Source organism: Biomphalaria glabrata, chromosome 15 (assembly GCF_947242115.1).
Source record: "Biomphalaria glabrata chromosome 15, xgBioGlab47.1, whole genome shotgun sequence".
NCBI classification, from domain to species: domain Eukaryota; kingdom Metazoa; phylum Mollusca; class Gastropoda; family Planorbidae; genus Biomphalaria; species Biomphalaria glabrata.
This window is the reverse complement of record NC_074725.1, coordinates 2590941-2616257: the sequence shown is the minus strand read 5'-3', so window position 1 is coordinate 2616257 and position 25317 is coordinate 2590941. Positions and strand designations below refer to the sequence as shown.

Genomic DNA, 25317 nt, shown 5'->3' with positions numbered 1-25317 from the left:
CAAGGTTAAATCACAAATATGGCATAATTCCCTGTCACACTTCGAATGTCATGCATACATATATGCTATCGATTGATTCACAACAAAAGTATTTCTTTTTGTAAAGAATGTGTCAATAGTTCTACATCTTGAAAAGAGAATGCCATTATTCAACACTATCAAAACTTGTACAATTTACATGTAACTAACAATAGAACACAAGAAGTTGGCTGAATCAATGGAGAATCATACAATTATTTAACAAAACATAATCTAACACAATAAGATCTCTCCTCTTGGGCTAACAAATACAATCTTATACAAAATCTGGAAGGGGGCCGGGGGGGGGGGGGGGGAGGAGAGAGAGAGAGAGAGCAGGAAGAAGAGAAAGGTAATAGCTATTCAAGATCATTCGTTACAGAAGGCCTGAACACTGACCTGCGACATCACAGCCTGTGGGCAGTTTGGACCAATAGCTACAGCCAAGTGGTTAGCTAATAACTCTGGAGTTGTGTGTTATTTCCATTGTTCTTAATCACTGCAAAGGGACAAGAATACTGATCTGTTCGCAGCACCAAAACCTAATTAAGAGGCTTTACAGGAATTGTTCTTGAAGGAAAATCCTGAGTCGCAGCATGGAACAGATGCATAGCCACAAACTGGACAAGGGTTGTGAACTCATGAGATGCAAATGAATTTCAAGAATTTAGAGATCATGATGCTGAGGCAAAAGCTGGACATGATGACCACAGATTCTTTAAACAAAAAATCAGGGAAGATTGGATAAAAAAAAAAAAAAAAAAAGAAAGTAAATGCAGTGGCCTACTGGCAGCCCCACTCTTGCATCTTCTGGAAACAAGAACAAAGATATAAGCCAAGATAGTGAGCCTCTAACAATCACATACCAGGGTCAGCTAGCTTTAGTCCAATATTTATTTGTCTTTTCTCTTCATAAAGATACACAGTTACTATGCTGGCCAAAAAATATCAAGTAATGTCATCTATTTCAAGTCCTACTGTAGGTAGACTAATGGCCCAACAGAAAAATTAACTGGCTACCCAATAAGAGTGCCTAGCCTTCAACCAGTCCTGAGACATTTACCACCAGATACTCCAGACACAAGGCAAGAGAAAGGCTTAAAAAAAAAAAGATATAATAGCAATAGTACAAGCAAGTCAAAATGCCTCTCACCAAGTAACAGAATGTCTACTAAATATCCTAGGTAAGTGGAGAAATAAATTCAAATAAATAATACACAACCAAATAAATAGAAGTAAACTTCCCTTCGTCAAAGCAGAAAATAGCATGGATGACATAAAGTACAGTTGTTTCCGTATTAAATTCTACACATTTTACTGCCTTTGCTTTCCACAGCTAAGGTCAGTTGTTCATTTAGTGCTGGGGTAACTCTGGGACTTCAGCCCATTCTATTAATGCCAAATAAAGTTCCTGGCTAGCTTCTCCAAACAGACTCAACCCTAAGACCTTCAGATAAGCAGCTGAGAGTATTATCACTAGACCAACCTGTTATCAAGTTAATGGAAAGACATGTACTGATACCCAAATCTCATGTACATACAAACATGACAGCTCCTAGATACAGATGTGATAACATTTTCCAATGAGTAAAGAATATAGGAACACATCCCCTTAAAATAAAAAGATTCCTCTTGTCATACAAATTTTGTTTCTGAGACATGTTTATCAATCCAGTAACAAATTAGAAATGGGGGGAAAAATATATATAGACCTAATTGAAAGGCAGGCAAAAAAAAATCAAATTTTTGAAGAAGTAACCAAAAGTTAGATGTGGGTGAGATGGAGTTGGGTTAGGATCAAAAGGTTAAAAACAATGCATAGGATCTAATGTGGAAGGAATGATTTCAATAAAAAATAGTAAGCTATTTTTTTTAACACAAAGTGGCACCATGTCATGGAATTAATTAATACATACATTTTGAAGTTTCTGCCAGCAGGGGGTGAAGGTCATTCAGAAACACTATTTTCTATTTTTTTGTTTTTTTTATCAATAACATTTTTGTAAAAAAAAATTTGTTCAAAAAATTTGTTCATGCACCAACATATAATGTGTAAATTTTTTTTTTGGTTTGGAAGTACGGTACTCAGAACAAAAGTAACCTTGATGACATTTGTTAAGAACTATTAATATTGTCCGAAGTCTGGTAAATGTGGTCAATAGAATCAGATTTTATAACCACCATATTCAGCTCCAGCACCTCTGAGGAACACTGATTGAGATTCTCTGGCCAAGTTCGATGTTTGATTGGGACTGATGTAGATGGGACTTTGTCATTAGAATATTGCATGGTAGGAGTTTCTGACCTGGCATGATTGGCTGACACAACACTGCTGGAACGACTGTTTAATGTTATTGTCGTTTCCAAAGGATCACAAAAATGTCCTTTGCTAAGATCAGTTTTTGAATGCTTTGTTAGATTTCTGTGGTGATTTCCTAGTACTGGACTTTCATCAATGTCACAGCTAGCCGTACATTCTGACTCCAACAGCAAGTCCTGCTCTCTACACTTACAATATGACAAGCAAGGCTTGCCCTCATGGACACACTTACAAGCTAATGTCCTGGTATCAGCAGAGTCCACACATGACACGTTGACAGGTTCTGGCTGACGGCTAACATTTTTCAGGAGAGATTCTTCTTCTTCTAACCCTTCAGGAACTTCAGACAAAGCAGCAGCCTCATCATGCTGTCTCTTAGCAAGGGCTTTAGCTTCCTGTTCAGCCTTGACCTTCTTCTTTTGCTCTCTAACATCAATAACTCGCGTAGGTCTTCCAGGTCGCATGATAATGAATTTACTAGGACCTAGTTAATTAAAAAAAAAAGATAAATAATAAATGGAAGACACTGCATTCTACATTAATATTTGATTATAATAATTTTCATTCAAGAGCAATAATAAACACTTGATGCATTTAGAAAATGTATTGATCTCAGTGCTAAAATAGATTTTACATAACATTGAACTGAGGTATAAGGGGTACCCATTGGATGAATCAACATTTAAAATCCTGACGCACCAAAATTTCAAGGCATTTTTTAAAAGTTGGAATTCTGACTTAAACAGAATAACTGACATTGTTAAAAAAAATGTTGCTAAATTTTCAAATCAATATTCAAAATGATTAACATAAATATTGTTTCTGTATCTATGGAAAGAACAGGGTTAGTAGCACTTTTCCATGACAAAATTTTAGGAGATTTTAGGAGTTTTTTTAAGGATGAAATGTATGATAAGTGTGTGTGTTTCCCGTCCGTTTGTGTGATACACAGTAAAACATAAACAAAACTAAGCATTTATCAAATCAATTATTGTTATTTGATTTTAAAAATAATAAATATCTTGCCAATATGCCACAGAAACAATGTTATCAGCTGTGGCATGTCCACAGAAAATGTAATGAAAGTTATCTTTTAATCAAGTAACAACTTGACTGTCATCCCAAAACATCAAACAACCATTTTTTTTCAAAGATTTATTTAAGAACATTACAAATGGTTGCTATTCCATTTTTTTAAAATAAGAAACATGCTTGAGATGCCTTCATAATGTGTATTCTCTGTGATGGAAATGTACATTATTAGTTCATATGTGTATCTTATAGATACTAGAGTCATGGTGTGCATTTGAGGTAATGTTTTATTCTTCTATTAGTTAACTTAAATCCTTCTCATAAACAGAGCCTGTAATATATAGGGCAATATTGGCCTATTTGAATGTTTAGTTGACATTTGCTTACTAAAAAATGGCTTTTGGATTGGGGTGGGGGGAATTCGACCTATTCGCGTTTTTTTTCCTAGCAGAATCTTTTTCAACCGTATAGTTTCCCTGGCTTTTACGAGTGAAATAATTTTTACGGACTTTTCACAGCTGTATGCTAAATATTTTCGTTAAATCTACAATAGATCTAGACTCTAGATCTAAGTCACTAAAATTCGCGGACTTTTCAGGGCTGTGAGAGAAATATCTTCACTCTATATATATTCTAGTGATTTAGCGTAAATCTAGAGTCTAAATCAAAGTGACGAAAATTAGCGGACTTTTCACTGCTGTGTGAATATTATCTTCACTAAATTTACAGAAGATCTAGACTCTAAAGCTAATTCGCTAAAATTCGCGGACTTTAACTCTTAAGTCACTAAATTTTGCGGACTTTTCACTGCTGTGTGAATATTATCTTCACTAAATTTACAGAAGATCTAGACTCTAAAGCTAATTCGCTAAAATTCGCGGACTTTAACTCTTAAGTCACTAAATTTTGCGGACTTTTCACGGCTGTGTGAGAATTATCTTCACTAGATATACCGTAGATCTAGAGTCTAGATCTAAGTCACTAAAATTTGCGGACTTTTCGCGGCTGTGTGAGAATTATCTTCACTAGATATACCGTAGATCTAGAGTCTAGATCTAAGTCACTAAAATTAGAGGACTTTTCGCGGCTGTGTGAGAATTATCTTCACTAGATATACCGTAGATCTAGAGTCTAGATCTAAGTCACTAAAATTAGAGGACTTTTCGCGGCTGTGTGCAAATTATCTTCACTGGATATACCGTAGATCTAGAGTCTAGATCTAAGTCACTAAAATTTGCGGACTTTTCGCGGCTGTGTGAGAATTATCTTCACTAGATATACCGTAGATCTAGAGTCTAGATCTAAGTCACTAATATTCGCGGACTTTTCGCGGCTGTGTGCAAATTATCTTCACTGGATATAGGCCCTACCGTAGATCTAGAGTCTAGATCTAAGTCACTAAAATTTGCGGACTTTTCACGTCTGTGTGCAAATTATCTTCACTGGATATACCGTAGATCTAGAGTCTAGATCTAAGTCACTAAATTTGCGGGCTTTTCACTCATTATCTTCACTAGACTCTAAGTGATTTAGCGTAAATCTAGAATCTAGCGTATTTCTAGAGTAATCTAGACATTAGATGTATCGAGATCATTAAATTGAAAAAAATGTACTGAGTTTTCAGGTTGCGTGCGAATTATCTTCACTAGATCTAACTTAGATCTAGATACTATTACTAGATACTAGCTAAATCTAGATGATTTACCGACTTTCCACGCGAAGTCACTCTTACACTTACAACAAGAAGATTTTAGGTGAGGGAGGGCCCAGAGGGGTGTAGCCTACCAATTAGGCTGGTAATTGCACTAATTATAGACAATAGTCACTAAAGACTAGATCTAGCGCGTCTTTAGTGGTAACAATAAATGGAAACAAACATTTCTACGCTGACTTCAGAAAAAAACTGCCAGGTGAAATGCTTGCTTGAGCCAAGGCCATCTTCAATCACGAGGTCGCGCTTCACAAGTGGGTGAAAGGCGGTGTAGACGGGTCACTGGTCAGCTCTTTAACACAGCCAGCCCGTAACGTCATGCGATCAGAATGCCTAGTTACGCTTTTGTTTTTTTTTCCCCCGCATTTTTAGTAAGAAATAAGCAAAATTATATTTTTAAAAAATATTGGGTAAAAAATTTAGGAGACTTTCTGCAATTTTTAGGAGAATTTTAGGATTTTAGGAGACTTTTCATTTTTTAGGAGATTTTAGGAGTTTTTAGGAGCGCTACGAACCCTGAAAGAATAAAGAATGACTTTCTAAAATGTCACATTTAATTTTTGCAAATGGATTACGAGGTATGACATATATATAAACTTTTCAAAGTATAAGCTATAAATATTGTCCATCAACTAGCTTAGTGAACCATTTCATTATCTTATCTTGTATATTACAGACGTTACTTCAATATTTGATATGTCAATCTAGTCGTGCATGTTAATCAATGACTTAAACTCTGCTAAGTGTTCAGGCAACCCATTCCATTCTCTAATGGCACTAGGGAAGAAGGAGCACTTGTACGAAGTTGTTATAGAGTATGGAATAAGAAATGTGCCTCTATCTTTGTTTCTTTCTGAGTATTTTATTAGGTTTTGTTTTTCTATTTGTAAGTTCTGGTTTAGTGTTTTATGTATTATAGCTACTTTACTTTTAATTCTTCTGTCCTGAAAAGTCTCTAACTCTAATGGTGTTAGTCTAATCAAATTTGAATATACATTTGTTATAAATCTCACAGCTCTATTTTTGTATTTGTTCTAGTTTCTTAGCATTTCAGTTTTATGTTCTTGTTTGATTTGTAAAAATTTTTTGTAATGAGCCCTAATCTTTTGCTTGATAAAATTTCATAAATATGGGGATTCCATGATACCTTTTGATTTATTATTACACCTAGATATTACCTGACATGATATCCTCACCATACCAATTCTGTGGGGTCAAGGTTGAAAGTGGTGGCAATGGAAGTGATTCATCCACTGAAGCCTCAGCTTCTGCCTGTGCAGTTATCAGCCCATTCATTTCCTTCTTTCTTTGCTGCTTGTTCCAAGGACAGAACAAACTGATGGACACCCGCTGTTTACACAGTGGACATCTGTTGGACATCTTCACCAACCATCTATCTACACAGTAACTATGGTAACCTGTCCAAACAAAAGAAAGTTTTGCTCAGCCATTTTTTTAAAAACATTTCTTATACTTTGACGCAAGCTAATCAAAGCTAAAAATTCAGCCATTTACACGTTTCTTTAAAAAAAAAAAACACACAAAACGAAAGAGTGCTTTCTCTAAGACACTAATCTGTCAAAAGGTTCTAGTCAGAACGACAAAAGACAATGTTCAAGAACATCAGAATGATGCAGCGATTATCTATGTCACAAGGAGGGACAGGAAGTCTTTAACTTAGACTTTAACTGCAGAATAAGGCTCTAGAAATGAAATGTTCTGACTACAAAAAAAAAATGCCAATGGCTGCCATAAGGACATGGCACCAGAGGAAAAAAAAAAAACACAAGTAAAAAAAAATATTTAAAAGATTTTCTTAACATAATAGTTAATTATTCTAGGACAACAGGTTGAGAAAGTGTCAGCAGTGCCTGAATTGCGCTATTTTCCTCACCCCTTCTCTTATTGCTAGTTAAAAGAACAGTACAAACTTCAACTTACAGTGGTTACATGGTAACTGCCTTATGAGACGTCCCTCATTAAACTCTTCATGACATATGGGACATTTATCTTGACAGTCATCTAACCAAATCAAAAATAGCATCTTTATCTTATTCAGTACATATTTTACACAAAGTGTCATCATTTAATTTTAAAAATACCCCTTTCAGTCCTTGCAATCTATAGGGCAGACTAGTTAGTGATCATAATACGTAAAAAAAAAATCTTACCTCCTTCTGTTTTTTGAAACCTCCTTAGTGGGATCCTCTTTACCTCCCAGCGAGTCAGTGAACGGCCACAACAACCCCATTTCTGAAGGGACAAATGTAACTAGAAATAACAGAGGGCAATGAGTCAGAGAATTACAAGTAACACTAATACCTTCATTTCTTTCTAGTGATCGATACTTTGTACTGAAGGAAACAATCAATAATGTCAACAGTATGAACACATATACAAGAAAAAACAATCAGCTTTGATGGACACAATGGAATGACTGATTGCATGTAAAATTAATGTGATTTTTTTTTTAACATAAAAGATGATAAAGATGCTCAAATTTGTATATATTTTTGAAACCACCTAGTGGGATCCGCTTCACTTCCCAGAAAATCAGAAAGTGGCCACAACCCATTTCATCCTTTCACAAGGGACAAATGTAACTACGCCACACCTTTATATCCTTGAAATCTATCAAGATCCACACCTTTATATCCTTGAAATCTATCATGATCCAAAAAATTAATAATTAACAATTTTAGCACTTGGACATGTAGAAGTGTACCTCAGCAGTAAAATGTCGGAGCTTTGTAATGAAATTACTAGACTGAATTCTTACTTCTGCCAACAGTTTTCTTAATTTTTTTTTAGTGAGTACTATTTTATATATTCTCAAAATGGGTTTCGATAAAGAAGAAAATTTTTTTGTTTATTTTTTTCTTTACATTTGGTCCCCTCCTCCCATAACCCTTTAACTTGTACTTTGTGTAATGCCCTGGACAGTGCATGGCTTTTAGTTTGAATTAAAGCACGAGTTTAACTGTCTCTCAATAGACAATGGACAAAGCAAGTGGTTTAACCCTTGGCTCAATTCTGCAGGTGGACTTAGAGGCTGTGTTTAGTTTTATTTTGGCAAAAAGTTGGACCTCATCTTGGTAAAAGTTTTATGATTAAATTTTAAAAAGACCAAAAAAAAAATAAGATGTATATATCTTGTCATACAGAGTTAATTGAACTATTAAGGAGCAGAATTCCTGCTCACAATTATTTATCAATGTAGCAAAAGATAGAAACACTTGATCATATACGTGGCTAAAACTGGAGAATAGCTATTTCAACCTTTCTTAATAATCAACAAAACTTATATTAGCAACATTGATAATTAAATGATAATAATGACAGCGCAATAAATATATTTCCATGTATCTAAAACATAAATTTGTAGGAAGAAGCTGATCACAACTAACCCTGGCTTTTATATATACATATATATATACAAGAGTTTATGAAATTTAATTTCACATACAATTCTCAAACTTAAAATGATCTTCTAGCTGACAAGTATGTATTGCTAAAATGTAACCATTGTAATATTAGTTTTTGACAATAAGAGTTAAATTAACACAGTAATGTATAAATATATAAATCTATGTAGAAACAATGTGACCGCAAAATAAAAAAAAAAAACTTAAAATGAAGACACAAACAATGTAGAAGGGAAACATAAAAGTCACAATAACCTGACAATAGATGACGGCGATATGAAAGATTACCACTGAAAGGGCAATGAGGCTGCTGACCACCACACAGGCCCAGATGTAGATACAGATGTGAAAGTAATGCTCCCCAAAGAGATCCTCGTCATTACTGGCACCACCACTGCCCCCTTCAACATTATTGTTCACAACCGGACTGTGTGATGTTGTCTGCGTCAAAATCGTTATAAGCGTAGACCGACTAGAAGAAAATGACACATCCTAATAAGTTAATATTTTTTTTATTTAGAAAACAGAAATATTAAACAACAAATACACAAATAGAGAAGAATATGACAACCAACTCTAATGGGTACCTGACTTTAGTTGGGGAAAATTAAAGGCGGTGGGTTGTTCTGGCCACTTAAAACCTTGCTTGATAGCAGTTAAACCATAGAAACAGATGACCTTAACATCATCTACCCTATAGATCACAAGGTCGGAAAGGATGACCATAATTATATGATGATCCTTTAAAAGAGCTTTTTTTAAAAATATAATTAAATTATAATATATTGAGGGAAACAAATGAATAATGAGGTAAAAAACAAAGTTTCCATTGTTTACGAATTTATGTCAAAGGGATATAATTTTACTGCTCAATTGGCTAAAGTTAAAATCAGCTGGACAAAGAATTTTACTCAGTGCAGCACTTTCTAAAAGTAAGAAAAGCAGACAGAGCTTATCTTACTTAACCCTGCTAAGTTCATATATTTTGTAAAAATCATTTTTCTGAAATACTTTTCATTTAAACTATAAGCTTTACAGGAGAAATTTTATTGAAGAAATTTTTAAAATACTGAAAAATTAGATTGTGAGACAGTTCCAAGTAGTTACACAAAGTTACCTAATTATTTCTAAAAATTTAAATTTTACAGTATACCTGCTAAAATACTGTGAAAGTAGGTTACACATGTTTAAAGAAAAACTAATTCACTACTAGACTCTTTATATCAACATGTAGAAATGAAAAACAGTAAAATCAAAGATTTAGAGTAATTGAAGCTTAAAAGAGTTGAAATTACTTAACTAAATAGCATTGTTGAATTTTAGCAGCTTACAACAAAATTCACATAGTCTAGAATTCTGGATCAAGACGAGACTTTAGTTTTGTTAAACTAGATGTCTAGTCTAAACCTTACCTGGAAATATTGTTCAATAATGAGTTCAAGAACAAGCTGTGGTTGAATCGAACAAGATATCTAGGCATTGCAAGTGTAGTTGTCGCAGCTGGGAAAACAATATTTCACACTGAATTTTAGTTTTCTGTAACAGCAACAAAACAATGAGGAATGAGAGACAGCAAATGTTTTAAGACTTACACATAGGCTCCATTGGTGAACCTGATCGTCTTCAGATTTTCTTTATGTTCAGAAAATAATATCTGGGAAAAAAATAAATAAATAAAAATCACAAAACCAAATTAAAACGGTATCAATTACAATGGAGAAAAATTTTAGATTAAAAAGAAAAAAAAAAATTTTTCAGACTAAAATGTAATACTCCATGTAAAAAACAAAACAAAACAAAAGAAATCACTTTGAAGAATTCTGTTTATATAAAAAACATCAAAAAAAAGAAGTCTACACTTACCGCTGATATGATATACAGATTACAGCTCTAGAGGCTCAAACATATCTTCTTCATGTTAACAGCAAAGTTAAAATGGAGGACCTGTGAATGTGACAAATTCATTACTTTTTGTTATCCAATTAAGAAACATTGCTTTTAAATATTTTCAATTGTTTTTTTTAATTTGCAAAAAAATATTTGAATTTCCAAGAATATACAATTTAATTAGATTTTAATATTTACCAGAATGATAGTAATAACTGTTGACCAAATCCATCCTTTGCTAATGAAACTACTGACTTGTACATTGGGCTCAATCACACAAAACTACAGAATACAAAAAATGCAGTCTTTCACTGAATTCCTGTAAACATTAGTACTAAGTTTGTAAAAGAACTTAAAAAGGTTTTTAAAAAAAAAGAGTCACTTGTAATTCCAAGTCATTTGCTTATATAACAGTATAATGAAATTGGTGAAGCTACTAATGCAAACAAAATAGTGTGAAACTTTTGTGATCTTTGGTTGTTTTGTTAGGTTTTTTTTTAATTTAAAATTTTAAATATCACAGTGATCCCTTTATTTTTCACAGGGAATGCATTCCAAAATCACCAGTGACAAATGATTTTCCTCAAATTGGAGGAAAGATATGTTTTTATGTAATTTAGCAAATATTTAGATACGTCTAAACCCTCACTATACCCATTGATTGCATTTAAATAGTCATTCAATAATGTGATATTCCACCAGTTTCTTTAAAGAGTAATTCCTAAGCTGTGATTTAGTCTTTAGAAGTATATTTCACTCACATGTGGACATGAACAATACATGTACTGTACATAAGAAATATTAGTAAATGATATATTTTGTCACCTATGGGCCTAGTCAAACACATTTGACAAATATCAGTATGACTATCAACAAAAGCAGAATGGTTTAGATTTAGGGAACTAGTTATCATTCAACAGCTGTGCTGAACAGGACGTGTACCTAAATCATAAAGGGAACGCAATTGCTTTAGAAATGGGCATCAGCATACCATCACTGGCATAGAGAAAAGCAGCAAATAACTCCTGAAAGAGTCAGCTGGAGAGCTCTTTAATTTACTTTTAGAGGTAATAATAATAATAATAATAATTTTATTTATAAAGCGCTGTTAATGTGACAGGTGGGGAAATGTGACGTGTGTTTGGCACGTTTTATGTCTAGGGGATGATTATTTTTGAAAGCAATCACACCCCCACTTATCAGCATGTGAATCGGGAGCAGACACGCAACGAGATAAAGCAATGAAAGATAGATACAAAAGTTAAAATAAAGGATATTTATTTACATAAATATACATATAATAATAAAAAGGGGGAGGGTTTGCATCTATCTCTAGTATATTCTATGTTTAATCATCACTCTTGCACATAATAAGAGAGTATGTCACTTTGTCCTCTGACTTAGCTGGTTGTCCTGTTGATGTCGCAGCTGGCTGTGTCCTGGCTTGAGGTTCTGCAGCTGGAGGTGGCGCTCTAGCGGATAGAGGGACGCCGGCGATATAGTTCTTGTGGAGTCTCAGTCCCAAGTTCTAGTATCTGTAGTGGGCACAGTATGGCGGGTGGCCGGATACCGTGGGCACAAGGTTACTGCGGACAGAGCTGATCTGCCGTGGGCAGCGTGGTTGACAGGATATGTCCAGTGAGTTGCAGAGGGTTGGCGTAGCTATGACGTCTCACACAGATCTGGTCTATAGGGACGTCGCACCTAATAGCTTGACAGGTGGGCTGTCGAATAGGCGGGCAATGCCGATAGCGCCAAGTGGTAGAGTTGAGTAGATCTCAGTAGGCAAATGCAGTGCTGAATAGCACCCAGCACAGATGCAGGTAAATAGATCGTTGATCCAATGACTAAATAGGCAGGTCAGTAAGCTAGTGCAGTGCTGAATAGCACTAAGCTCAAACTAATAGGCAAACACCTGAGGGAGGCTGCGGATAAATAAAGACAAGTTAGGACATGCCTCTCATGCATCTTATCGATGCCCTCGACTGAGGTGCATTCGTCAGATTGGTAAAATTGCTTTAGAGCATAAAGGGGAGATGATGACAAATGGGATTTGGAAAATAGATGGCAGATAGTAGCAATATAGAAATGTACATAAAAGGGGAAATAATAATATAAGAATGTACATAGAAGGGGAAATAATAATCTCAAATAAACAACACAGGTGGATAGAGAAAGAAGGGGGGGGGAGTGAAATGGCGGTGGTCAGTGACCCAGATGGTTTGTTTACATATGACCGTGGGTCGAGAACAATGGAACGCACTTGAATGGAGAGAGCGCAACTCTTTGTAAGAGTGAAATGACTACAGGGGAGACCAATCCTTACACACAAGGGGGGGGGGGATAATTCACATCTCTTCACTAGACGCAGTATCAGTGCGCTAGTAAAATTATCAAGGCGACCAGCCGAGATAAAGGAAATAAAATAAGATGTACAAATATATACATGGTTGCATCAACGATCAATTGAGCAACGTAGCATTAATAGATTAATGCAATCCATAAATAAATATATAGGACATGTTTATGTTTTCTACTTACGCCAGTGAGAAATACACAATGCACTAATTAAATATAAATGAACTAAGCAAAATACACATGATAAACTCCAATGGAAATATACACAGAGTAATTAAGATGGAACTTGTGATTAAGTTCGGCTTACCACCAGGTATTCCTCTAGGAGAAGGAATGTATGAAGTAGTCCAGACTCGATAGCTCAGCTCGTATGAGAATGAAAGAGGGTCCGACTCGATTTAATTCACTTTATATATGCCTGGGAAATGTGGACGGACACAGGAAAGGTCCTAGGCTAAGAATTAGCTTACACGTGGGTGAAGTCCGACAAGAGCCGCACCTTGGAGTATCACGCGGTATGTTGACCCGTGTAATCTCTTAGATCAAAGAGAGACGTGGGGGGGGGGGAGTGACCTACATTCCACCCAAGAGGGGGGGGGGTCAATTGCGGCGTCAGACATCCTGCCGATGAGATCAAAGAGTCTGAGCGTATCTTTGCCCCGGTCAAGGGAAGATAAATGAAAGGACTGGCCTAATTTTCTCCAAGGTGGTGTCTACTGCGGCTGTCAGACATCCTGTCGGTAAGATCACAGAGAATCGTGGGAGAGAGGGGGGGGGAAGAAAGAAAGACTGACTCGCATTCCCCTCAAGGTGGTGTCAACCGCGACCGTCAGTCGGACATCCGGCGGATAAGACAAAAGAGATAGTGTGATCATCTTTCCCCGATCAAGGGCAGATAAATGACAGGACGCGCCTTAGCTATCTCCAATGTGGTCAACTAAGTCTAGCCTGGAGAGGAAAAGGTGGGGCGGGTGGAGAATTTAGGGGTAGGATGGGGAAATAATCAAAATAAAATAAATAAATAATGAAAAATAATAATTAATGCTGTGATAATTTAGAGTGACTCTGACAGCGAGTTTTTGACTTGTCACATACGCCGCCGCCAAGATGGATCTCTTGGTCACTCTAACTTTAAGATCAGTTGTTATCACAGCATTAGAAAAAAAAATCTGGAAAAATAAAGGGATAGCCATGCCAGGAGGAGAGTCTGTCCAAGTCTGTCCGTGGTCTACTTCCCGTCCCTGAGTACGGAATCACCTGGGTGAAACCTTTGGGGTTGCTTGGGAGAGTAGATTGGGCGGTTGGGTGAGTAATGATTCCTTCCTGGGGCGGATTGGGGAGCGTGATTGGGGCTTAGGCGGGGTGACCAAGGCACGTGTGCTCGTTGGGGCTTACCTCCGAGGCCGCTGTGAGGCGCTTCTTCACGAGAGTAAGTAGTCAGCTTACCTCGGTATCGTCTGACACGATCAATGTCAGGGAAGAGTGGCCTGATAAAGAATGTGGAGTTCTGCCTGAGAACGTCCCCACGAGTGCGATAATCTGGCTTACATCGTGGCTTCCTGACATGGTTAATGCCAGGGGAAGGTTGATATTGAATGGTGGCTGAGGAGCCAGGGTGAGAAGTGTTTTCACGAGCGCGAGGGTTCGGCTTACCTCGGGACTTCCTGACACTATCAATGCCAGGAGAAGGTTGATTTGGAATGGTGGCTGAGGAGCCATAGGGAGATGTGTTTTCACGAGCGCGGGGGTTCGGCTTACCTCGTGACTTCCTGACACTATCAATGCCAGGGGGAGGCTGATTCGGAGTGGTGGCTGGGGAGCCATGAAAAGGAGTGAGTCCACGAGAGCAAGGGTTCATCTTACCTCGGGGCATTCTGACACTGTCAACGTCAGAGGAGGGATGCGTGACTTTGGCTGAGTGGCCTGGGTCAAGTAGACCCTCACGAGTGCGCGTATGCGGTTTGACTCGTGACTTCCTAGCAGTGTCAATGCCAGGGCGGAGTGGTTTGAACTTCGCTGATGAGTCGGGACTAGGCGTGTTAGTGTGGCGACCAGGGCTTCCAACCTGCTGGTTGCTACCACGTTTCTGCTTCGTCGATCTACCGACGGGCAGAGAGAAGTAAGGTTTATTGACTACTCCAAGAGGGACATATTTGGAGCCTAGGATGAAGTCGTACACTGGCGTGTCCATGACGGCGGCGTCAATGGTGCCATGTACGTACCTGCACTCCACGTGGACCCTCGCGACAGGTAGAACCTGCGGAGGAGTGCCACGGTCTATAGACTGGATTGTCACTGTTCCACCAGTGAGATCCGATGGGTCAATCAGTGCCTTACTGATAACCGCGCCGAACGAACAGCCTGAGTCGTATAGGCCCAAAACTTCGACACCGTTGGCCAGAATGTTCTCTACTCCCGGAGGAGAAGAGGTGGGGTGAGGTAGCACCGGTGGGAGTTCTGGTCTGCTGAGATCAACGGCAGTGGGTTGAGGAGCCACGGCCATCGTGGAGACGACGTATGTGTCCTCCTCTGGTTGGTCAAATGGATCAATCACAGAGGGTTGAGGGACTGGCACCACCATTGATAGGGTCCGTGGGGCCTGCTGCTGCCGATGTGGGGTGGGTCTACTGTCACGCGCGCCATGACGTGAGTCACGCTGAGAGTAGTTGGCCTGGTTATAGCGAGACTGGTGGTTGGGGCGGTTATTGTGGCTATGAGGGGCTGATTGCTGGCCTGGTGCCTGGTTATGCTGGGGAGTTTTAGGAGGAAGGTTGGATTGAGCAGGAGAAGTTGGTTGGTCTGTTTGCTGGTCTGTCGCGGTTGCTTTGCCTTTTAAGTCCTTTCGGGCGTTCAAGTACCGATCAGCGGCGGAAGCTATGTCAGCGGGTGCAGTTGCTTGTTGCTCCTTGACATAAACTCTGACCTCTGGGGACATGCATTCTAACAGCTGCTCAGAGAGTACGAGGCATGCTAGGCCATCAAAAGTCTCTGGCAATTGGCTGAGAGCGTGCCACCTGATAAGGTACTTGTCCAGCCTTTCGCAGAGGTTACCGTAGGTCTCTCTGCGTTCGAGGCGGGACCCTCTGAACTTTTTGTGGTAGGCCTCGGCGGTCAACTCGAACTGGACGAGTAGCGCCTGTTTGAGGGCTGGGTAGTCCTCTCGCCGGCCGGAGGGAAGTTTGGAGTAAACCTCGTAGGCTTTGCCTCGGAGGCATTGGGATAGCCGGAAGCACCATTTCTCCTCTGGCAGACCGTAGAAGCGTGCTACTTCCTCAAAGCGGACAAGATAAACTTCGATGTTCTCTGTCTTGTCGTCGAAGTGCTCCATGGGCATGTGGGGTAGACCGTTCAAGGAACTTTGAAAGGATGCTGGGCTAGCCGGGCGAGACTCGGAAGAAGCCTGGCGGGCGGCCTCGTTCTCTTTGTCCGCGGCTATCTTTTCTCTCGCTGTAATTTCTTTTTCTTTAGCTATGGCGATAGCTATTTCAGCTTCCTTTCTTTCTCTTTCTTTAGCTATTTCATTATCCTTATCCTTCATCGCTAGCTCATGCTCCCTTGCTAATCTTCTTTCTTCCTTTTCGTCTTCCTTTCTTTTTTCTTCTTCTCTTTCAAACGCCTCAAATCGTGCTCTCACAAATTCTTTCCGTTCTGCCTCATCATCAAATAAGGTGGCTGCAAAATCCTTCAATTCAGCCATTTTCTGCTTCATGTCAGAGTCCGCTTTCGAGCGTGTGCCGCTGGCCATAATGATGAGGGGTGGGCAATGAGGGGGATAAAGCAGAAGTAGAGTAAGAGGTGGAGACGAGGAAGGAGCTGCTGAAAGCAATTACTTGGAAGTTATAGGGAAGAGTGCAAAAGGAATGTGGTGTCTGCCTATGTTAATCACAAAGTTCCTGCAAGAAAATATTACACATGAAATGCAATAATAATAATAAATAAAATATGACAGAAGTGACACTCTTGATAATGCGAAGTGATGATACTTATAAATATTCTTAGAAAGAAATATTGATATGGAATTTTAGTTATTGCTGCCTGTTCGTGCCTGCTGTACTAATGGGTTAAATCCACGGACGGGCTCGCCAAAATGTGACAGGTGGGGAAATGTGACGTGTGTTTGGCACGTTTTATGTCTAGGGGATGATTATTTTTGAAAGCAATCACACCCCCACTTATCAGCATGTGAATCGGGAGCAGACACGCAACGAGATAAAGCAATGAAAGATAGATACAAAAGTTAAAATAAAGGATATTTATTTACATAAATATACATATAATAATAAAAAGGGGGAGGGTTTGCATCTATCTCTAGTATATTCTATGTTTAATCATCACTCTTGCACATAATAAGAGAGTATGTCACTTTGTCCTCTGACTTAGCTGGTTGTCCTGTTGATGTCGCAGCTGGCTGTGTCCTGGCTTGAGGTTCTGCAGCTGGAGGTGGCGCTCTAGCGGATAGAGGGACGCCGGCGATATAGTTCTTGTGGAGTCTCAGTCCCAAGTTCTAGTATCTGTAGTGGGCACAGTATGGCGGGTGGCCGGATACCGTGGGCACAAGGTTACTGCGGACAGAGCTGATCTGCCGTGGGCAGCGTGGTTGACAGGATATGTCCAGTGAGTTGCAGAGGGTTGGCGTAGCTATGACGTCTCACACAGATCTGGTCTATAGGGACGTCGCACCTAATAGCTTGACAGGTGGGCTGTCGAATAGGCGGGCAATGCCGATAGCGCCAAGTGGTAGAGTTGAGTAGATCTCAGTAGGCAAATGCAGTGCTGAATAGCACCCAGCACAGATGCAGGTAAATAGATCGTTGATCCAATGACTAAATAGGCAGGTCAGTAAGCTAGTGCAGTGCTGAATAGCACTAAGCTCAAACTAATAGGCAAACACCTGAGGGAGGCTGCGGATAAATAAAGACAAGTTAGGACATGCCTCTCATGCATCTTATCGATGCCCTCGACTGAGGTGCATTCGTCAGATTGGTAAAATTGCTTTAGAGCATAAAGGGGAGATGATGACAAATGGGATTTGGAAAATAGATGGCAGATAGTAGCAATATAGAAATGTACATAAAAGGGGAAATAATAATATAAGAATGTACATAGAAGGGGAAATAATAATCTCAAATAAACAACACAGGTGGATAGAGAAAGAAGGGGGGGGGGAGTGAAATGGCGGTGGTCAGTGACCCAGATGGTTTGTTTACATATGACCGTGGGTCGAGAACAATGGAACGCACTTGAATGGAGAGAGCGCAACTCTTTGTAAGAGTGAAATGACTACAGGGGAGACCAATCCTTACACACAAGGGGGGGGGGATAATTCACATCTCTTCACTAGACGCAGTATCAGTGCGCTAGTAAAATTATCAAGGCGACCAGCCGAGATAAAGGAAATAAAATAAGATGTACAAATATATACATGGTTGCATCAACGATCAATTGAGCAACGTAGCATTAATAGATTAATGCAATCCATAAATAAATATATAGGACATGTTTATGTTTTCTACTTACGCCAGTGAGAAATACACAATGCACTAATTAAATATAAATGAACTAAGCAAAATACACATGATAAACTCCAATGGAAATATACACAGAGTAATTAAGATGGAACTTGTGATTAAGTTCGGCTTACCACCAGGTATTCCTCTAGGAGAAGGAATGTATGAAGTAGTCCAGACTCGATAGCTCAGCTCGTATGAGAATGAAAGAGGGTCCGACTCGATTTAATTCACTTTATATATGCCTGGGAAATGTGGACGGACACAGGAAAGGTCCTAGGCTAAGAATTAGCTTACACGTGGGTGAAGTCCGACAAGAGCCGCACCTTGGAGTATCACGCGGTATGTTGACCCGTGTAATCTCTTAGATCAAAGAGAGACGTGGGGGGGGGAGTGACCTACATTCCACCCAAGAGGGGGGGGGGTCAATTGCGGCGTCAGACATCCTGCCGATGAGATCAAAGAGTCTGAGCGTATCTTTGCCCCGGTCAAGGGAAGATAAATGAAAGGACTGGCCTAATTTTCTCCAAGGTGGTGTCTACTGCGGCTGTCAGACATCCTGTCGGTAAGATCACAGAGAATCGTGGGAGAGAGGGGGGGGGAAGAAAGAAAGACTGACTCGCATTCCCCTCAAGGTGGTGTCAACCGCGACCGTCAGTCGGACATCCGGCGGATAAGACAAAAGAGATAGTGTGATCATCTTTCCCCGATCAAGGGCAGATAAATGACAGGACGCGCCTTAGCTATCTCCAATGTGGTCAACTAAGTCTAGCCTGGAGAGGAAAAGGTGGGGCGGGTGGAGAATTTAGGGGTAGGATGGGGAAATAATCAAAATAAAATAAATAAATAATGAAAAATAATAATTAATGCTGTGATAATTTAGAGTGACTCTGACAGCGAGTTTTTGACTTGTCACAGTTAACAAACAAAATGTAGGCTCAAGGCGCTGTAACAACATTACAAACAAAAACACGAGAGCTAGAATAACAGTTAATCTAAAAAAGTTTTAAACAGATAGGTCTTAATGTTCTTCTTAAAAGTGGTATAGCATGTTGTCTGTCTGAGATCAATGGGGAGTGAGTTCCAAACCTTTGGTCCGTGAACTGAAAAAGCACGCAGACCGTAGCTTTTGAGGGAGAAACGTGGCACTACTAAAAGCGTTGAGTCCATTGAGCGCAGGGCTCTCTGGGGGACATATGGAGTAATCAGTTCGCTAAGGTACAAGGGCATCTCATTGTTATATATACACTGATGACAAAGTGTGGCGACCTTGTAATCGATTCTCACTTTCACGGGAAGCCAATGGAGCGTGCGCAAGAGCGTAGTAGCAGAATCTTGTCTAGTTTTTTTAAGGACTATTCGAGCTGCGTTGTTCTGTATACGTTGCAGCTTGGCTATTTTGTCATCAGGTATACCTGCTAGCACGGCGTTGCAGTAGTCAAGGCGGGAGAGTATGAATGCCACAGCTAGCGTTTTTGTTGACTCCGTTGTTAAATATGGTCGGATCTGGCCTAATCTGCGCAGCTGCAGATAAAGACCTTTGCAGAGCTGACTTATGTGTGGGTCGAAAGATAGTGTTGAGTCGAAGAAAACTCCAAGATTCCGCACTACATGGACAAAAGGAACATGGCAGTTCGTGATTAAGAGAGAATCTGTGCTTTCAACTTTTGAGACATTGTTCCTAGTGCCAATCTTAATTATTTCTGTCTTGTCTTCGTTCATCTTGAGTTTATTTTCAACCATCCAATCGCTCACCCTTGCAACGGTACTACTGATCTTCTCTGCCAGATGCGACACCTCTGAGGGTACTGATGAATCGTATAACTGTGAGTCATCGGCAAAGAAATGGTATAAGATGCCGGTTGGCCGTATGACACCGCTGAGTGGATATGTGTACTATGTACTATGTGTACATAGTGAACAGTACTGGGCCTAGAACTGATCCTTGAAGGTAGAAGGATACACACTCTATCTGAGACCCAAAGAAAAGTCCTATGCAGGCAGTGACAGCAATAAAAAAAAACTTAGTAGACCCCAGGTGGGCAACAGATTTATCTGTATTAGATGTGACAAAATATGCATCTGTGTCATCGCAAATAGCAGAATATAGAATCTAAAATAGCCTACTTATACACAAGATAGGGATACTACAAGATTTCCTAGATATTATTGGACTCTTCTCTCTCCCTCTATTCTAGATCTTAACTTCATCTTATTTTGTTACGACTAGATTAGATTACTAATCAAACAAAGCATTAGAATTTCAATTAGGGTTTATTAAAATAAATTTCACTTTATAAATAAAATAAGAATATAAAAATAAAATGTTTTTTTAAGTAATTTAACCTTGGTTTGGCCAATAATAGAATACATATGCATTCTTTGTTACTGTTTGTTAGGGACCCCTCAACTCAAGAAAACATGATTAAGACTAAGAAACTGGAACAGACACAAAATTGAGCAGTATAAGATTCATAACAAACTAAAATTCACATTTAATTTGACTAGAGTGTCACTAAAGTAGTATAGTAGTCTAATAATCTTAATCTAGATCTAAAATCTAATTCTAATAATCAATTTATCAATAATCTTAATAATGAATAAGACTACATTATTATTTTTAATAATAAACAACAGTTGAGTTACTGTGAGTTGAGTTACATTACAAGTGTTGATAATTGAAGTAACAATCTTGTCATTACAATCATTACAATAGACAATAGACTTGAATAGAATAACTTCAGACTTCAATAAATTCAAGATTCAGAAATAAATTCTCTAGTGACTCTGTCTCTAGTCTATTATTTCTTCTATTCTTTAAAAAAAATGCTTTTCTAACCGTTACCGTAGTCGTACATTATGAGGAAAGGCTGTCTTTCAAAAATTAAACGAAATAGACTCCCTAGATCTTTAATTCCATGATACCGTTCTCATTTTAAGTTAAATAATAAGTCAACAAGATTTCCTTTGTCTGGCTTTGTTGTCATTATTCTCCATAAGCAGCATCTTTTAATAATCAGGGTCGTTAAAGTACAGTTCGCAGAAACTGGGCTCTCATTGGTCAAAACTAATCGTGTTCTTCCAAAGGAGAATCAATGAGTAATCACTAACATATATAGATTTAGGTCTAGGCAAGTTTTGGGTTTACGCAAGAAACAGCAATAATAATAATAAAAAATATCTTAACAGACCCAGAGTTGAAGATAATATCTAGATTCCAAGTCGAATATCCCATAGAACGACTTGTGATGGCAGCGGACAGTTGATCAAGACAACCGAACGACAGTATAGGGTCTAGTATATGCATCCTCTGTTTGGGACCCCTCAACTCAAGAAAACATTAAGAAACTAGAACAGACACAAAATAGAGCAGTGCGATTCATAACAAACGAATATTCACATTTGACTAGAGTAACACCTTTAGTAAAATCACTAAATTTAGAAAGCCTTCAGGACAGAAGGCTCAAAAGTAAAGTAGCAATAATACATAAAACACTGAACCATAATCTTCAAATACAAAAACAAAACTTAATAAAATACTCTGAAAGACACAAAGATAAAGGCACATTCCTCGTCCCATATGCTAGGACAAATTTGTACAAATACTCCTTCTTCCCTAGTGCTATTAGAGCATGGAATGGGTTGCCTGAGCTAGCCAGGAAAACCAGTGACTTGGCAGAATTTAAGTCATTGGTTAATATGCATGACTAAATGCATGACGCGTAGGACGTAATCATCTTCTTTTTTGAAGTAACGTCTGTATTATATAAGATAAGATAGTAGTCTAGACCATATAGCGATCGCGCATTTAATGCGGCGTTTAGCACGACACGGCCGCCTGCCGTCAAAATAAAAGCACATCTAAAAGAAAATGGAAAAGCACGAATAAACATTTAAGAATCTATTTTCATTACTATTGGAGTGAAGCACAAGAGAAATATTATAAGAAAAATTATAGAAACACCTACCCAATTATGGCAGGATTTAAGACAGGAAATCAAGATTGTTAGTAGCCTATATAGACCTATACATTTCTTATCTTATCTTATATAATACAGACGTTACTTCAAAAAAGAAGATGATTACGTCCTACGCGTCATGCATTTAGTCATGCATATTAACCAATGACTTAAATTCTGCCAAGTCACTGGTTTTCCTGGCTAGCTCAGGCAACCCATTCCATGCTCTAATAGCACTAGGGAAGAAGGAGTATTTGTACAAATTTGTCCTAGCATATGGGACGAGGAATGTGCCTTTATCTTTGTGTCTTTCAGAGTATTTTATTAAATTTTGTTTTTGTATTTGAAGATTATGGCCTAACTTATAACAATTTAACTTAAAATTATCATTTGAAAAGTTGAAAAAAAAAAAAAGGAAAACTAAATTCCTCCAGAAATTGAGGGCATTTCCTTTTTTTGTTTATAGATCTAAAAAAGCCATTTTTTAAATGAATTTCCAAAATTTCGCTTGTGCTAACAACATTTTATGCCCATATAGATCTATATATAGGTAATGCTTGGTGTTCCTATAGTTCGCATGAGATGAGAAGTAATTGTCGTTGTATCAAGGCTTCCGCTGTCGGTCAACAGACTGCACATGTAGGCCTATATAATTCCTTAATTGTTTCCAAATACGCCCTGCGTCGTTTAGTTGTATAATAGACCTACTACTAGCTGTTAAATAAGGATCTATTGCTCAATGGGTTGATTCGGGGGTAAAGTTTGATTTCCTTCACCACCTGATTCCCCGCACATTGCAAGATACGAGTCTGGGAAAATGCTTTCAAAAATCTACTTCTTTGCAACGAGTAACAGGCGATTTATTTTTTAAAAAAATCTTTAGCATCACCACTTATTTGGTAAGAAAAAAAAATATAATAACATATATATTCAGGACTTACATTTCGGTGCATAATATATTTCTCATCTTATCTCTGTATGTGGGTACGTCTGGGGAATTTGCCTCGGCACCAATCCCCTGCGTCCGAGCGTCTCGATTCTGGACGCGTCTCAGTCCCTATATTTCTTTCCCATCTGCGTCCAAATCGCGGCGCCATGTATTTCTGGGCTGTCCTCTTTTCATCTTTCTTTGGGGGTTCCAGGTGAGGGCTTGTCTAGTGGTTTTGGGCGCAAGCTTGTGTGGCCTATCGGCAGGGGCGGAGTGGGAATAAGGAGCTTTTGTTGGCATAGTATTTCATGAGTCCCTCTCAACTTACAAATGTTGCATATTGAATATAACATATCTGATATAATTAGCTTTAGATATGTCTTTCTGTATTTATGTTTTATTCTTTCGGTGATTAATTATAACGGCACATGATAGATTTATAGCCCATGATAGTTAATAATAAAAGGGAGATCATCAACAAATTTAATGGTCCTTGGTAAATGCACGGGGGGGCAACTCTTGCTCTACTACCATTAGGGTAAAAGTCTTTCTTGAAAGCAATACGCTTCAGAAATTTCTATACTTTTTAAAAAGTTCTAAATACATATAAATGTTTTAAAAACAGTTCTTTATTGTGCAATGAATGTTACTGAGAATTTTATTTGCTTTTTATGATCATATATCGACAAATACATATAAAAAGAACCATATTTTGAACAGAAATTGTTTCCAAGGCGTCGATTGCACAGTAATATTTGTTTACTCTGGCTTCTTTACACATCGAGTAAATCTTTCGCCTTTTACTAAAGATTTCCGTGCAAAGGAGCAATTTAATGAGTCTAAAACCAATTTTTTCAAGCCCTACTATGTAGGGTAAATAAACCAAAATGATTAGAGTCAAATCCTATTATAAATATCAGTGCGACAATTGGTCAACGGTATTATTGTATCATTCATTTTCAAATTATCCGTACTATTAGCATGCACACTTTATGGTGGAAGGAGAAAGTTATTGTATTTCGAAAACGACTCTAACGATTTTCCTAGAAATTTGAAAGTTGATGTATGACTTTGGGACAAAGATAACTACCTAAAAGAAAACTGTTTTGACCGTTATAATTTTTCAAAATATTTTCTTTCAGAGGAGCTATAAATACGGAGTTTAAACCTCATTTTTTCTAGCCTTGAAGCATCATGAATGGCACCTAATTGAAACTTTGTTACGAAAGCAATATTAATGTAGCTTCCAATTTCCATATTCATACCTTAGACTTAAGACCTTCATTCTTTAATTATTGGTAAAGGACATAATCTATACTCACTACATTCATTAGTTTTAGAAAAGGAAAACCTGCTATCTTATTAATTAAGAGTGTAGGAGTCTACTTCATAAATGCTTTATCTTATCTTATTCAATACAGACGTTACTTCAAAAAGAAGATGATTACGTCCTACGCCCGAACCAACAAAAAGCTGATAGAAGAAGCAGGTCTGCAGCTGGCAAAATCTACCCATGCCACGTATGCGGCCGGCTTTTAAAATCGAGGATTGGAGTTTACAGTCATCTTCGAGTCCTTAGGAAATGAGAAATGTGCTCATCTTCGATCACGAAGGAGAAGTATATATATATATATATATATATATATATATTTGCTTCTCAGCAGTTCGTAAAGCAATGTCTACGCATTATATTTTGAATTCTAACGGGTACCTGACTTAAGTAAAGGCGGTCGGTCGTTGTGCCGCTCGTTAACCTTTGACCTTAATATCTTTGGTCCTATAGATCGCAATGTCTGAAAGGGAAATTGTACTTACAAGGTCAAATACTGCTTTCCCTGGTAACCTAGTTTGACTGTCTGCATCTTAGAGCTGCATCTAAGAGCTGGCTACACACACAACAGAACATCAAGTCCACTTGTTTGAAAGCAATTTAATATACGTAGGTTCAGTAATACTGTACTGTCAAGATTATTGCATATTCTAGCAAACCTTCTATGTATTTCGAGCTAAGTCCATATCTTTGTCGCCTTATGGCGTTGAGCCTGTTCATTCATAAATGCTGTCATCAAAACGTTGGGGAATCTTTATTGCTTGCGAGAAAACATTAATGATTTTACATTTTATTTATTTATTTTTTACTTTTGCACAGGATTTTAGCTTACTTATTTTCTG

At 38.3% G+C, this 25317-nt stretch overlaps 1 protein-coding gene and 1 non-coding gene across 8 annotated transcripts; one reads left to right on the top strand and one right to left on the bottom strand.

Moving 5' to 3' along the window:
• Positions 1 to 326: 326 nt before the first annotated feature.
• LOC106070068 (uncharacterized) lies at positions 327 to 21308 on the bottom strand. 7 transcript variants are annotated; one of them, XM_056012682.1, is made up of 10 exons: positions 21098 to 21308; positions 10592 to 10712; positions 10370 to 10450; positions 10099 to 10160; positions 9919 to 10006; positions 8762 to 8978; positions 7253 to 7352; positions 7023 to 7103; positions 6260 to 6499; positions 327 to 2822 (listed from the first exon to the last, which is right to left on the bottom strand). In XM_056012682.1, exons 4-10 carry the CDS (start codon positions 10109 to 10111, stop codon positions 2134 to 2136), a joined length of 1428 nt encoding a protein of 475 aa, XP_055868657.1. In that variant the 5' UTR covers positions 10112 to 10160; positions 10370 to 10450; positions 10592 to 10712; positions 21098 to 21308; the 3' UTR covers positions 327 to 2133. The 7 variants fall into 7 exon arrangements, with proteins under 7 accessions (XP_055868657.1, XP_013085349.1, XP_013085353.1 ...); XM_013229895.2 differs by having other exon boundaries at positions 10592 to 10675; XM_013229899.2 differs by having other exon boundaries at positions 7253 to 7334; positions 10592 to 10675.
• Positions 21309 to 23904: 2596 nt separating this feature from the next.
• On the top strand, positions 23905 to 24021 carry LOC129923227 (U5 spliceosomal RNA). Its single transcript, XR_008775154.1, has one exon. It is a non-coding gene; the product is annotated as a U5 spliceosomal RNA (small nuclear RNA).
• The last annotated feature ends 1296 nt before the right edge of the window (positions 24022 to 25317 follow it).

Coding starts and splice junctions, on each gene's coding strand:
- LOC106070068 (XM_056012682.1), bottom strand. Junction 6,500..7,022: donor GCAGTTACCATGTAACCACT/GTAAGTTGAAGT, acceptor TTGTTTGGACAG/GTTACCATAGTTACTGTGTA. Junction 2,823..6,259: donor TGGTGAGGATATCATGTCAG/GTAATATCTAGG, acceptor TTAATTAACTAG/GTCCTAGTAAATTCATTATC.